General features: G+C 40.5%; 1 protein-coding gene across 4 annotated transcripts in view; it reads left to right on the top strand.

Annotated features, from left to right (window-relative positions):
- Positions 1–15,932, top strand: part of SMARCA2 (SWI/SNF related, matrix associated, actin dependent regulator of chromatin, subfamily a, member 2) — a 195,619-nt gene that overhangs the window by 160,446 nt on the left and 19,241 nt on the right. For 3 of the 4 annotated variants that reach the window (XM_050944258.1, XM_050944256.1, XM_050944257.1), the window contains exon 29: positions 3,074–3,291. In XM_050944258.1, the coding sequence (XP_050800215.1) occupies positions 3,074–3,291 (218 nt within the window). Of the gene's footprint in view, positions 1–1,190; positions 1,287–3,073; positions 3,292–15,932 lie in introns of those variants that run through there. The other variant, XM_050944259.1, reaches the window with a different exon arrangement.

Here is a 15,932-nt window from a genome sequence, read left to right as displayed (position 1 = left end):
ATCTAATATCATTCATATATATAATATAATTTTAAAAGATTATAAATACCTCTGATATTTGACTTACGTGTAGTTGATTTCAACTTTTGGGAAGCATAAATCATAATTTGAGCTTTGACTTTTACTGTATAATCCAAGATATTAATTTACCATTTGTAAATTATTGTTAAAGTTAGCTGTCACTTGTACATTAACTACAGTATTTGATTCTTATTAGTGTAACACTGGTTTCCTGGTGCCTGCACTACAGCTTTAAATTAAGGAAAAGAGTGTCTGAATTTACATGTCTTTGCACATGATTTTGAGAGCTAATTTTAATAACAGCTTTCTATACATTAGTACTGAAGTACATCTTTTTAATATTCATTTGCAGACTTGTGCTGTACTGGCAATTAATTCGCTGTCATTTGTCTGCTAATCAGATTTACAAAGCATAAGAGCAAATGTCCGCTTGCTTATTTGTGTTTTTATTTTTGGGTTTTGATGGGATTGAAAATGTATCTTTAAATGTACTGAAATGTTCTTTTACCATTACTCTTTATATCAGCCCCTAAAAAGTAACAGTAGATACCCTGAGCAACAATTAAAGGCGCAAATGTAAGTAAGGTATGTGGAGGTTCTGCGATGGAGGTAGTGCTTTTGTTTGGGGGTTTTTAAGAGGGAAAGAAAAAAAGGATTGGAAGCAAAGTCCTGTTTTAGAAGCAAAATATTCATTTTTAACAAATAAATATCCATTTTCTAAAGCAAATTAAATTAGAATATTTACCTCTTTATTTTTTTTAAATTCAGAGGAGTTTTCATAGTAATCTGTCTCAATAACCTGAACTTATCTGTTCATAAGAGAACAATAAAATTGTATTGTGTAATAAATACAGTTTTAAAATGCACACATCTTTTTAATTATATATGAATTTGTTCAGTTTTGTGGTTAGCATTATAATTATTACAAGAATCAATAACTGCCCAGCTAAAAATCTGTTTGGATGCCTGGAATAATAAGGGAAAATATGATAAGTAGTTGTCAATATTAAAGCAGGCTGAAGGAAGAAGGCTTCGGGCCTTGTAGTAGGTAGAATGAAACAGCAGATTTGAGTATCCACAATTCTTTCAGTATTAAATTTTCAGTAAAATAAAATTACTTGTATATGAAAACATAGCCTTTCCCCAGCTCTCTTTTTTTTCCTGATCAGCTGATGAAGAGACTAGCAGCTCGCTGCTTTGCTGGCTTGTTAATTTTATCCCCACTAACTGTGATTTCCGATAGCCGGCCTGCTGATAGTGGTAAGGTAAATATCCTTTTTCATTGCCGTCTTGAAGATTCAGTAGAACTACATCACAGGCATGTGTAGGTGTGTAACACATCAAAAGCTGGTGTTCTCCGTATTTCTGTGTGCAACTGAGTGCTTAAGGGGAGCAATAACATTAACTGTTGACAGCCTTGCATGCTGTATTTATTATTAGCATTTTCTAGCTTCCAAGATTTACGGAGAAATTTCCTTTTCGTAATCTTCGCTAGCTGCAGTGGTATATAGTGGGTGTCCTGCTTTAGCCAAATGAATATTAATGAATTTGTGTGCAGATTTTTTTTCCTTCCTTTTTCTTCCTAACTCATCAGATCAAGCCTCTTCATAATGGTTATCTGAACGCTGTGGAAGCATGATGGAAATTGTCTTTTGATTATTAAGGCCTAGTTTCAGGCTGTCCCTCAGGATTCTGTGTTCATGTTCTATGGATATGCTCATCGGAGGATGCATAGGAAACAGATTTTGAAATCCCACTGGCATTTTTAACATGCCAGGTTGTTTTGTGTTGTGCACCAGGTTTTGTTCACAAAACGTTTTTCAAGAGACATTGTACACAAGTGAAAGAAATTATGTCTGAGCTGTAATCACTCTTTTTATATTGATTGTTATACTCACATGATCATAAATATTAGCCATGTTTGGTGCTGTGGAAAAATGAAGGTAATTGCTTTATGATTAGAGCTCTTTCAGCTACAAGAAAGGATTGATTAGCATTTGCATCTACTCAAGGCAATATTGAGAGGCAAGAGAGACAAATATCAACATCAGTTATGTTCTGAGAGAGCGTTAATCCTAAAGTCTAATTTTAAGATTTTGAATATTTTTTGTTCTCTTTCTTTATACTTTCTTATTAATTTCCGTTTTCTTATAACCAATTTGTGTTTAGGTATTTTGGAGTTGTTTCTCCCGTTCACCCTCTCCATTAGGGGTTTGTTTTCTGGGGGGCTTTGAGATTTTTTTCAAAAGCAAAAAAAAGTTCAGCTTCTTGTTTTGTCACATGGATCTGTCAGTATATGAGCAGGTTCCTTTTGTACCTGGTTTGTTTTTGTAGACACTTTATTATCTCTCTGCTGGCTCTGGTTAAAAGCACACGTTTGCAGGTAATTGGAACTAGTGTTTATTATTTGTGATTGTGCTTTTGTTTTTCTTTTTCCATGCCATGATACAAGTGCTCTTTACTATAAAACATCATATTGTCACTGCTTCTGCCTCTTCATTTGTTATTATACTGAATGAAAATTGCACAACATTTTAGAGATGGTTTTAACTCTTAAGTGATTTGTAAATTTGAAAACTCTTTTGGAAGAAAAGGCTGAATCTAGTGTGCTCCTCCTTAAAAAGAATATATAGAAAAAGCTGTGTTACTTTCTTAACATTGATACCTAATGTGGACTGTCGTGTCCGCAAACACTCACATTAAAATATTTTTTAGCACACAACTCTTACTACAGCAAAGAAATTAATGCATGTCTTGCAGTGTACTTACTAGCGTAGTGCCACAGGCCCTCAGCGATATGGATTTGTAACTTGCAAGGTGGAACTGAGGGTTCAGTTTAATATGAGTCCATCTGAGGTGAAGGTGTTTTTATAATTACTTTTAGTTTAGTGTCTTATTGATTGCCACTCACTGATTTTTCTCTTGAACTCTTGTTTATAAATAGACTTACTGTGTTGAGTTGTCTTCATCTGGCTGGTCTTTTAAAATGTAATTTTTTTCTTTGCATCTTTTTTTTTTTTAAATATAATTTTTCTGACTCCATGGTTCACAGGCAATTGAAGACGGCAACTTGGAAGAAATGGAAGAGGAAGTCCGGCTTAAAAAACGAAAGAGACGAAGAAATGTGGATAAGGATTCTGGGAAAGAAGATGGAGAAAAGGCAAAGAAGAGAAGAGGCAGACCTCCTGCAGAAAAATTGTCACCCAACCCACCTAAACTGACAAAACAGATGAACGCCATTATCGATACTGTGATAAACTACAAGGACAGGTGAGCTCTCAATTTTGTAGATTGGTTCTTTGTTGTTTCCCAGTCTTTTTGGGTTGCTGACAAACCATTTCTAGGATTTTAATGGCGTGTTGTTTTTTAACTGTAAATAAAAATGATCTCACTTTGGAGCTGGTCTTCTATGTACGTAACTTCCATTGGTACACGCTGGGACCTGAGAATTTAATTTACAAGAGAGCCATATAACCTCTTGGTTTGGAAATTCCACTGCCCTGTACAAGAGAAGTATTTCTTATTACAATGCGCTCCATTAACCAGATATAGATAATCCCAACAAAACCTCAGGGGTTGGTTTCTTTCTTTGTTTGTTTAATAATCAAATAGCACAAGCCAGATACAAAATATTTTCATTTTCTAGACTCCATTTACATCCCTGACCTTCTCCCTTCTCTTAATTTCTGTTGATCTCTTCAGCCCTAACTTCCTGTCTCCTACCTGAAGCCACGGGCTCTAAAGAAGAGTCTTCCTGATGGCTCAGACTATTCCTTTAGCCTAATGGAGCCCCTTGCCTTAATGATTTAGCTATAAATCTTTCCAACATATGGCTACTGTTTTTTTAGTACAAGTTCTCATGTTGGCACTTAAAAGTATTCTCCAGACTCTTTAGGGATGGAATGAGGAGCATCTGAACTGACAAAGAATATGCTATAGAAATATTATATGGCGTTATAACCCACCATCACTGAGGTTGAAGCTAGCTTCTCATTATAAGCCAATATTCAGTATGCCACCTCTCCTTAACTTCCTCAAATAACTAAAGCCCCTGATATTTCACACAAAACCTCCTCCTAAAATAAGAATCACTTTTTATTTGGATTTTCAAACTAGCTTTGCCTACAGACTCCAGATTTGTACTTGTCATTTTATTTTGTATAGTGTTTTTAAGGTGAAATTACAAAGATTTATAATAAAACAGCTTTTGAATATAAACTGCATGCTAAAATGTGAAGAAGAGATTAACAAAGAGTAATTTGAACAGCGATATGAATAGAAGGCACAGAAAGGCAGAAGAGCCCTAAGGCAAAGAGGAAGTGGTTTTCTTTCCTGTTTCCTTTGTCTGGCTTCAGCTGAGAATTGGAAAACCAGCGGTCTTGCTCTATTGCTTAAAGAAACTGTGTGTTAGACAGTGTCTACATGAGGAAGTTTGTACCAATTTTTACCAAGGGTTTTACGATTTGGTTAAATCAGTGCAGCCGTCTTGTGTAGATGCTCTGATTTCGATTTGAATGCTTTGTATGAATTTATCCTAAATCTATAAGGAATTTAACTTAAACTATAGCAATATAAATCACTGTCAAACTCATTTAAAAGTGTTACCTCCACAACTAACTGTTGCAATGCCTAGTATTTTGGTGCCCTGCTGCCTAATGGAATCTACAGCCCTGAGTTAGACACTCAGCCACTCTGTTCAGTGCCTGGGGAGAATTAGGCACCTAGGAATTAGATACACAAAACCCAACATGTTGAGCAGGGAGCTACCTACACTAGCCGATAGGAAATGCTGAGGAGAGGGCTATGAGTAAACCCCGCTCTTCAAAGGGTGTTAGGGGCCTATCTCCACTTGGGATTCACAGCCATGAATCCTCTTCTGGAGTTAAGCATGTAAGCCCATTCTCAGAAAAAATGAAGGAAATCCTACCACTGCACTTAGAACCTTTAGCCCAGTGACTAGCATACTCACCCAGTGTGTGGGAAACCTAGCTTCGGTCCCTCCTCTGCCTGAAATGAATCCAGATCTCTTACCTCACAAGGCTATGAGATAATCTTTCTTGAGTGAATCTCTTGTGTTGAAGTCATTCCACTTTGTATTAAATAGTAGGCCAGAGAATGACTCTCTAGCCTAGTTGTTAGAAGACAAAAGTTCAAGTCCAATGATTCTTTAATTATTTATCTGCACTGGAACAGCTTCAATAGGAAAGATTGAGAGAAACCCATCCCAGAATATCCCATAACCTTGTGATTTGGGCTGTGTAACCACTCTCTGGTTCCAAGATGGGATCAGTTGGACACCATACCAGCAACTTTGGTACCATTTGTGGGATGCCCATTGAATCCAGTACTGACAACATTAGTGTGCACAGGCTGTCTCCAAAACAATTGGCATTCTAGGCATCATGAGACTTGCTCTGCCTCTCTGTTCCTGATTCTCCAATAATTCAGGAGCATTCAGCAGCTGTGGCTTTTCTGCTGAGTCTTTGGTGCCTCCTGGACTGGTCACAGAATTCTCTCTGTCATCAGCACCATCTTTCACACTGTCTAAACTTTGAGTGCAGAATTGAAGACAGCTGCCTCCTTGGTACCGAGGGGCCTGTCTGCACACGTAATATCTTTGGTACCAACGATGATTTTGGTGCAGACCACATCTGTGGGATCAGTACCAGCACCAGCTTTGATGCAGAGGTCTGTTCTGGTGCCGAATGGGAGTGTAATGCCCCTTCCAGTACTCAGGGTGTCATCCTGGGCACCAATGCAACCTGCCTATTGACTTTTCAATGAGTCTGGACATTTCCTTGCTCTTTCTGTCTTGGCAGCTTCATTGCCACTGGACAACTTGGAAGGTTTGTCAGGCTTGGGGACATCTTTCCCCTCCATCGATTTTGAGGGACTGCTCTTCAGTCCATTGAGACATCCTGGGTATCACCACCAGTACAGAGATCAGCACTGCTCCAACAGTAGGGATAGAGTCTTTTGTCCCATGCTTATGGGCCATGAATGCCATATCCTTATTCTCACTGGCCTCCTTGGAACCACTGGAATGTTCCTTGATCTGCACAGCCCAAATCCTCAGCCCAGTCCTGAGGTGCTTGGCCTCAGCCTTGGGCATTCAGGCCACATTTGTGAGAGAGAATTGATGGACATTCTCCAGTCCTCTGCTTCTGGGAGAGTAACTTTCCCTATAAATGAAGCACCTTTGGAACCTACAAAGACTTTGTGGCATATCCCAGCTTCCTTACCACTCACAGCAAAACATAATGGTAAACAGCATTATGTCCCAATATAGGGTTTTGAGAGCTTCTACTCACATCCGGCCCCAAACTCTATTGTGGTAACAGTAACAAATGAGAGATTATTAGAGAAGATACAAGTCCATTCCTAAGGACAAAGAGTCTAAGAGGCTGAATTTGATGGAGAGAAAAATGAATTCAGCTTCATCATTACAAATGCTTATTGCAAATCGGCAGGTTCTGTTATCTAAATATGATTTTGTAAATTGGGAGGATATGTCCAAATTTGTGGATAACTTGCTTAAATCCTTCAAGGAAGAGTTTAAAGCATTCATTGGGAAGGACGTCTTGTGGCCAAGATGTCATTGCAATCAGCACTGAATGTGTTGGACTCATCTTCCAGAATTATGTCCTCCATTAGTACAGTAATAACCTCATAGATGCAGAACTCTGGCATAACTCCTGAAGTCCAGTGGAGTATAAAGGACTTACCGTTCAATGGTCAGTTTTTATTTTGTGACAAAACTGATGAGATATTACATGCATTTAAGGACCTCAGCCATGAATGACATCTCTTTTGGAGATCAGCAGCAGTACCACTCCCACAGTACTTTTGGCAGTCATCCTAGCCTGCTAGGCAGCAAGACTTCCCCAAGAAGAAACAGTAGTCACAGAAGGGATGGCCTTCTAGGTCCAGTTTTAAACAGCCTGCCTGTCCTTTGGCTAAGCCAGTTTAATGGGCAGATCGAGAGTAGCATTCCACTTGTGAACCTCCTGGCCATATCTCCACCTTTTGGGGACAGACTGTCTCACTTCCACAGTGCTTGGAAAATGATAACCACAGACAAGTGGGTCCTAAGTACTGTGGGATCAGGTTATGCCATTCAATTTCTGTCCATCTCTCCTTTCCACCATCCTACTCTGTCCCTTCTCAGGGAGCTCTCTCACAAGTCACCGCTTCTCCAGCAGGACCAGACTGTGGGCTTTGGGAGCTGTAGAGGATGTTCCCCTGCAGCATCGAGAAAACAGATTCTACTCACAGTATTTCTTGAACCTCATAAATCAAAGGGAAGTGTGAGGCCTTAATCATCAAGGTCTCAACAAGTACATCAGAAATATGGGTTTCCAGATGGTTACCCTAGCTGCTGTTCTTTCTGCTTTGAATCACAATGACTGGTTCAGATCAGAACTTACCGATGTCTTCACAATATGTGGAGGAGCACATCTGGGGACAGAACAAGAAGCCTTCCCTTCATATCAGTGTCCTGGAGCTCTGAGCCGTTTAAATGCATTCAGGGCTTTTTTTGAGCATAGCTCATGGGCACAGTGGTTCATGTATTTGCCAACCCTACCACTTCAGTGTATTGTGTGAACAAGTCGGGAGGAGCCCAATTTACCAGCTTTGTCAAGAGGCAATAAAATTTTGGCAGTACTGCATCAAAGAATACAACATTCCCACAGCTGCTCACTTGGCGGGGGTAGGAGTCCTGCTGTGAATAACTTCAGCAAGAATTTCTCACAGAATCATGAGTGGTTTCTGAAGAGCAGTGTGCTGAGCTCCATTTTTGGAGAGCGGGCGTTCTGGTTATTGACCTGTTAGTAACGAAAGACAACAAGAAGTACCATCAGTTTTGCTCTCAAGCAGGTCTCAGTCTAGGCTCCTTAACCAATGCCTTCTCTCTGAATTGGGGATTGACACTGATGTGTGCCTTCCTCCCTCCTCCCCTTCCGCTCTTTCCTCAGGTTATTCTCAACTGAAGCTGAACCATGACAAACTGATTCTCATTGCACCAGCTTGACCAGGACAATGTTGGTTTCCAGCATTCTCAGTCTATCTGTTTGACCTCCCATATCTTCCTCTTTATCCTGATCTATTGATTCAGCACCACAGGCAGATTGGTATCCAGTTCTGAGCAGTCTGTATCTCACGGTGTGGATGCTGCATGGGTAGATAAGGAAAAATGGTATTCAGAAGCTGTTTGACAAGTACTACTAAATAATAGAAAGCCCTCCACTAGGACTATCTGTTTTGCCAAGAGGGAATGATTTTCAGTTTGGTTAGTAGCCAGGGGAATTCAACCAATACTAGCCTGCATTCAGGACATTTTGGAGTACCTGTTACATCTTCAGTCCTCTGGTCTGCCTTTCAGCTCAGTGAGGATCTACATAACAGTGATGTTAGCATTCCATCCTCCAATCCAAGGGAAGTCACCTTTCTCCAACTCAATGGTAGTGAGATTTCTCAGAAGATTCGTTTGTCTCTTTTCACCAGTGAAAGAGGCAGTTCTTTAGTGGGACCTCTGTACTGTGCTGGCTGCCCTTGTGGGACCTCTGTCTGAGCCCTTGACAACCTGTTCTCTGTCCTTTCTATGGCACTAAGCTATTACAGCTGTGTGTAAATCAGATACAGACTTTGGAAAGGCAGTTTTGCCATTCTTTAAGTAGATTCTGAACCCCACCTCTTACCACTACAGCTTGTGAATCACCTGAGTGGAATCAGGGCCCCCCGGGGGGGGAAGTGAGGCAATTTGCCCTGGGCCCCGCAGGGGCCCCATGAGTCCTGGCCCGGTGGCGGGCTGGGTCTTCAGCAGCATTTCGACGGCGGGGGGGGCCTTCAGTCACTCCAGGTCTGTGGCGGCGTTTTGGCAGCGGGAGTCCCGTCAGTGCTGCCGAAGACACGGAGCGACAGAAGGTCCCCCCACCACCAAAATGCCACTGAAGACCCAGACCGCTGCCGGGTGAGTACAAGCGCCGCAGCTCCCCCACTTTGCCCCAGGCTCTCTGAATCCTCTGGGCGGCCCTGAGTGGAATACATGTCTGTAACGGCTCAAAGAATCAAACTATTACCTGGTTATACTGTAACTGTTGTTCTTTGAGATGTGAGTGCAAATGTATATTCCATGACCCACCATCCATCCCCTCTGCATCAGGGTCTCAACTCTTGACATTGTTCTGAAGGAGCTGAGATGGGATGAGGCAGCACTGCCCTTAAATGACTATGGGAGGGACTGCAGGCCCAGAGGTGCACAAGTACCTCCTCATGGGTACTGCTAAGCAAAGATCTCCACCTTCAGTGTGCTGGGTATATTCACACCTGAGTGCAATACACATCAGCCCCCACATTTCAAAGAACAGCAGTTACAGTACAGGTAGGTAAGTGTTTTTTTAGAATATTTGGCAATGTGCAGTTAAGTTATCCAGTGAATCTCCCACTGTTTCATAATCATTCATCACTGTCATCCTACTTGGCTAACACTGTATGCCTGGCTTTAATATTGTCCCCTTAAGTTTTCAAAAATATAAATAGAAAAGCCAGAATAAGATACTAGGAGACTGAAGAAGTGTATTTCTTATCTAAGAGGTCCATTTTCAGTATATTATAATGCCCGTATAGTAAATGAATATTTTTGGAAACATCTGGGCTGCAGTGTTGTGATAAATTAAATGAACTGAATTTTGGGGGCATCGGGTGTAGCTCTGCTCGGGTAACAATCGGACATAGTTTTAAGGTTATTAAGATTACAATACAGTCTCAGCTTGTTTTCCAGTGGATAACTGTTCTCATAAAAAAAAAAATTACCGGTCTAGTTTGACATGCTGTATTACCTTTGGCAGTTTTAGCTCAGAAGAATTTATCTGAACCTGCAACAGAGCTCTGTGTATAAGAAGAAACATTGTGTCAGAACCATAACGAGGAGAATGAGTAGTCTCCCAAGTATTAAAGAATAATTGGCTGTTCCCATTAACTATTTTGAGCTATTTGTTGAAATGTAAAAATGGGTGGAAGTGGTCACAGGATTGTGTAGTGGCATTGTGTGCTGTTTTTATTTAGTTCTGTGGCAGCAGCTTTTAAGATGAGGTGTGGTGTAATGGACTTATTTAACCAACTTGTCAGAAAAGTGTGTTCCTCTTTCTGATTTTTGTCTTCATACCCTCTCTCTCCCTCTCTACCAAGGTGGACATTTATGGTCTGTTTTGCTTTCTAAAGGAAAGCATTGGTTTCTATGGGGGATGGGCCAATTGGGTAGCTGGTTTTAATATTAACTTCATTAGATTTTCCTGGGCTTGAGTATTGCTTGCCTTTGGGAGAAAACACTTAGAGAGGGAGAGATGGAGAAGAACTAATGCTGGAGCATCATCTAACAGGAAACCACACTGTGCACATACAGTTTTCATAATCCACATACTGCATGGGTAATCTGTTGTACAAGGTGAAGGAAACCCTAGATGAATGGTTGACCAGCTCCTTACTCTCTCCACTCTGCTCATGGCCTCACTGTGGACAATGAAGGATTAGTGTCTTCCAGATAGTGAGACATCAAAATAAATGTTGCCCGTAGGCCTGTTCCTACTCCTCCCACTAATCCATACTTTCTTTGTCCAGGGCCTAATTTGTGCCAGGGCTGAGCCCTGGCACCTCTAAGCTTGACAGTTCATAGCCCTGGCACCTCGGGCTTGGTGCACCAATTATGAATGTAAAAACATTTGCATGAGCCCCCGCACCTCTTTCATTACAAATTAAGCACTGCTTTTGTCAGTCTTGTATCTGATGGGTTGGGTTCCCCCTGCCTTTGTGAGATACCCCAGAGCTAGGTTACAGGAATCGTGTTTGCGGTCCCCCACTGTCTGGTGCTTTTTACTGCACCTCCATCTTGCAGAGGGTTTAGGGTAAGTAAGTGAGTAGTGCCATCCCCATTCTAGGTAGGGGGAAGAGAAACGTGGAATGAAAACCTTATTTCACAGACCCTGGCTTTTATTTCTGAATGTTCAGTTCTTCTCCATCAGCACACAAATCTTAACATTTGCATGCACAAATCAATTTGAGCAAATAGCATTTACACGCCCAAACTCCACCTGCACATGCAGGGATCAAAATAAATTTGTCTCTTTACCTCATCTGCTAGCCCTGGCTCTTTTGGTTGCTTTTAGAATGTTAATATACTGTATTATAAACTGATAACTGCTAATAAGAGTGTCATTCATTTAAAATGTGAAAAACAAAATCAGTTTACTTATCCCTCTGAATAAATTTGACAAGTGATAAATCCTCAACACTGAGAGTTGAAAAGTTCCATCCCAAAAAGAAAACAAGAGGTTCACTTGGTGTAGAGCTTTCCAGGAGTGGTTTTGAAATGGACATTCTAACTACATTTTTTCATATGGCTCTTATAAAGAGAGAGAAGAGAATTGTCAGTTTTAAATCTGTAGTGCTGTTTCCTTCAGTGCAAAAATTTTGGTTTGCACCAACCCAGACCGTTCTCTGATCCTTCTCCCTCTCTTCTTGTCATTCACAATCCCTGTGGACCAGCACTCAGCTTCAGCTCCTAACTCCAGCTAATCGACTGCTCCACCTGCCGCTCAGGCTAGGTCTACACTTGAGGCGGAGTCGGAGTGTTCGACCTAAGATACGCAACTTCAGCTACGCGAATAGGCGTATCTTAGGTCGATTTACCTGGCCATGAGGATGGCGGCGAGTCAACCGCTGCCACTCCCCCATTGACTCCACTTCCGCCTCTCGCCGCGGTGGAGTTACGAACTCAACGGCAGAGCGATCGGGGATCGATTTATTGCATCTAGTCGCTTATGATTCAGGACTGCAGCTTAGATAGGTGGAGAGTTTGGGAGTACCTCCATTTACCAGGACTGCAAAGCTGTTTTTAAGATATATGAGCTTTTTCTTATTCCATGGTTCAGAGAGCTCCTCAGCTATAGTTAACAGACTGAACTTGGATAAATTTCAGTATTTAAGTAATAACTACTTAAATAGGCCTTCCATTGTACACGTGGCTGGCACTTCCCTAGAACTCAAATTCAGGATTTTTATTATTTGTTCTCTTTCAGCTATTCATCTTTACTGGTAGTTCATACCTTTTTTAAAACAATATTTTCAAGAGGTTGAAAAATGTTTTAGGTTGTTAAGACAGAATGAAGGTGATGTTTGGCATTTCAATATTATTAATGTCATTGAACAAGTCAAGACTAGGTGTTACTGTAATGCATGTACACAGGGGTGGGGCAATGAAGGGGGGGAGGGTCAGTTTTCTGCCTTATCCACACATACATCTTTCTTTAGTGTATTTAGTAACAGTCGAGCATACGCACTGAGAGGATAAACCTGTGACTTCCTGAGAATACTTTCCATTTCAACTATTGCTGTCTCCATTAACTGGCTTCTGAGATTCCTTCCCTGATTCCCAACCTCTGCATACATACCTACCAGATTTGGAGAAAGGCAATATTAACCTGTGGCTGGCATTGTGACTAGACGTTAGTATGTTTACTTCAAATGATATCCTTATGCTCTTCCAGGCTTCACAGTGCAATAACTCCTTGAAGGAGTGGGTGGTATTTTATAAAAGTGATTTATTTTTTAAATAACACATGGACTAATAACTGGCCAGCTAATTCCAATTTCTAGTCTAGAACTGTTTTTCTGGCTGAGTTCTGTAAACCTGTTTTGTGAGAGGATTATAGAATGGAAATACTAACATGAATTATACCATTCACGCACCTGTAATTTCTTTTGTCACTTCCCTTACTTCACCTATTATAAACACTTAATGGTGCCCTTTGGCCTGCTATGCTTCAAACCAAATGCAGTCTTCATAATTTTCTACTTTCAGCCATCCATTCTTGCAGGGAATGCATTCTCCAACCTTTCTATTTGTGGAAAGAGGTTTAGCTGTTAGCAGAGTTTAATTGGAAATAAATGCAATTCTTTAAGCTGGACAATAGCCAGTTGCAGTGTATTATACAAAAATAACAGGAGTACTTGTGGCACCTTAGAGGTACCAGAGTAATAAAGAGACACTATCAAATGCTATTTAAATATCAGTTTGGTTTTTTTAAGCTGCTCTCCATTATTTGCAGTATCAACTTCTCATTTCATCGCTTGGTACACACAGTTCCTATTCTTTGGGCCATTTATTTTAGGGTTTGGTTGTAGTTGGGTTTTCTGGGGGTTTGTTTGTTTTTTGCTCTACCATATTCCTCTTTTTGAAATTGAAGGCAGCATGCCTTTTTCCCCCCTACCTTGTTTTGGAACCAACACCTATGATGTTTGCCTGCTTGTTCAAATGACCTAAAAGCTAGACAGACAAAAGGGCAGGTTAAGTGAGGGTTGGAAGGAATAGAAAACCTACAGGTGAGGAGCAGTTGTGTGATTCGCAGCCTCCTGACTCAGATGTTTGTCTAAGATGATTTGGTAAGGACTAGGAGAAATGAAATCTGTGAAAAATTCCGTTTTCTCTTATTATACACCTTCTTAAGGTCAGTATCTAGGACATCTCAAAGCAAAACTTACCCCAGACTTAAACACAGCGGGCCCTGAGAGGCATTTTGGAGGGTGGTAAAACAATTCACTTGAGTGCAGCATACAGAGCCTTCTTCACTAAGGTATCTTGAGAGACTTGCACAGTAAACAGGGAGACTGAGCTTGCTACCATGCAAATGTCCAGTGGGGATGTTCATCTCCTTTCTGCCCATGATGTAGCTGTTGCTCTGGTAATATGGGCCAGGGCCCTGATGGCTAAGGGAATGGTTTAATCGTTAAGCCTCACTAATACACTCCTTTACCCACCTAGCAATATAGGTGTATCCCCCCTTTTGGGTTCCTGCTGAGACATAAGAAATGATCAGGACCTATAGGGTTTTTTGAGATAGATTTACAAAACCCTTCTCGGATCTAGAATGTAGAGTAACAATTCGTTATTGCCAAGAGAAGGAATACAGGGACGGAACCATCCCACCATCTCCTGTTTCAAGGTCCTGGTGACATCATTTTTGATGTTTTGTTTTGTTTTTTATTTTAGCTGTTGCTACATAACAAAACACACAAAGTGTTTAGTGGAAGTCATTGGCAAATGTTAGCATGAATTCTTTGATTTAGAAAAACCTGGAAAAATTTCAACACAGTAAACCTGTTTTGTACTTTAGCTTCTGTTAAGGGTGTCTATAAATTATTTTACATTATCCAAGCCTAGTCATGGTACTTAAGTCGGAACTAACCAGAGCAGGCAGCAACCTAACTGCCCAAGATAATCCAAGAGTCTTTTCTTTGGTTAATGGGTTTGGGATGAAAAAGCTGGGATCCAGCCTCAGATGAATTACAAAACAACTAGGTATCAGTTGCTTTAGCTTAGTTGCTTTTCCCTTTCTGTGCCTCTTTAACCACCCCCATTCTCCCTAAAATGAGCTGCTGTTTTCATCTTCAGTGTTGGTTTAACTACATAGACAATAGGGAGCAGCGCTAAGGAAGAAACGTGACACCAGAGAATACACAGGTTATCATAATTTCCATGTCCCATTACATGCACCCTCACTAAGTTAACTGTGCAACCAATACCCAATAAATCCCAGTTGTGTTATAGGGCTGTATAAATATACAGATTTTAGACTCTTGGACAAGAGTGCTGTCAAGTTTTGCCTAATGCCATAGCAGGGATTGAGCTGCAACTAGCACAACCTCTATAAAGCTATCTATTGAGCATGCGTGTCCATTGAGTTCTGGGTTTTCTGACCATTGCCAGTTTATCAGAAACCCTGTTTTTTCAAAGGGAACTGCATGTCTCACAAATCCTCTATGTAAGTAAGGCTGTACTGTAACAGACTGCCGTATTTATCATCTAAAATAGTTTCCCATTTGGAGTAATCTGAACTTTAAAATTGTTAGAAAAATATTGGCAGATACTCAACAATACAGTTATGGATCATGTAAGCTATTGACATTTTCAGGTATGTGTTCTCAATGTTTGTGCTACTCAGAACCCACTAAGCCCCATGTTCTTCACTGTGGATGCAGGATTTAATATCTCTAATTATTATTCCCTTTGGATATAAATGGCTTCCAGTTGCCATGAACTGTATCATCCCAGAAGTGAATCAATGGCAACTGCCTTCACTGTACGTTCTGCCAAACCAAAATAAGAGTAGCAGGATTGAGAATTTGAACATCTTAATTACAATGATGAGTGATATGAGTAGTGCACAAATACTCCCCTCTGGCTTTATGCATAATAAAATTCTAATAATGTTATTGGTCCCCTGACAGAGTATTAAAAAACAGATCTCTTATCCAGTGGAGCTTGCTAAAGATGTAATCGGAGGCTGGCAGTGCTCCGGGTAATTTTGAAGCCTTTGAATACAAGCCCCCTAATATATTGTATAGTTGTATTTTGAATATATGAAGCCAGTCTGGGTCCAGTTGACATAAACAGAAATGAACTGTGAGGTAGCTTTTGTTTTTCTTTGTGGATTTCTTGCTTTAAGAATTTGTATATCTCTTCCTTCCATCATAGCCACACACGCAGAATATTATTATTTCTTAAAATTGGCATTGTTACAGAAATGTCATATCTTAGTTGTCCTATGCTTGTGCGTGCACATGTGAGAGTCAAATTTCAGCTTGTATAACTGCACTGAAGTCAGTGGAGTTAAGTTTGAACAAATTTGTTTCTGCTGTTTTTTGAAGGACTGTGAAGTAAGAAAGGTACGTTCCCAACCCCCATCCACCATTTTTAACACTACGATGGCAAATTACAGTTCAAATTGGAAACTCTGCATGGACATAGTTGTCACCAAAGACTAGTGCCTTTATTTGATTGGGAACAGATTGAAGGGAACAACTAAAAATATTTATAGATTATTGAGAAATCACTTCTGAACACGCTTTATGGGAAT

The sequence above is a fragment of the Gopherus flavomarginatus genome, chromosome 3, assembly GCF_025201925.1.
Source record: "Gopherus flavomarginatus isolate rGopFla2 chromosome 3, rGopFla2.mat.asm, whole genome shotgun sequence".
NCBI classification, from domain to species: domain Eukaryota; kingdom Metazoa; phylum Chordata; order Testudines; family Testudinidae; genus Gopherus; species Gopherus flavomarginatus.
The sequence above is the reverse complement of the archived record's forward strand: the minus strand, read 5'-3'. Positions and strand labels throughout refer to the sequence as shown.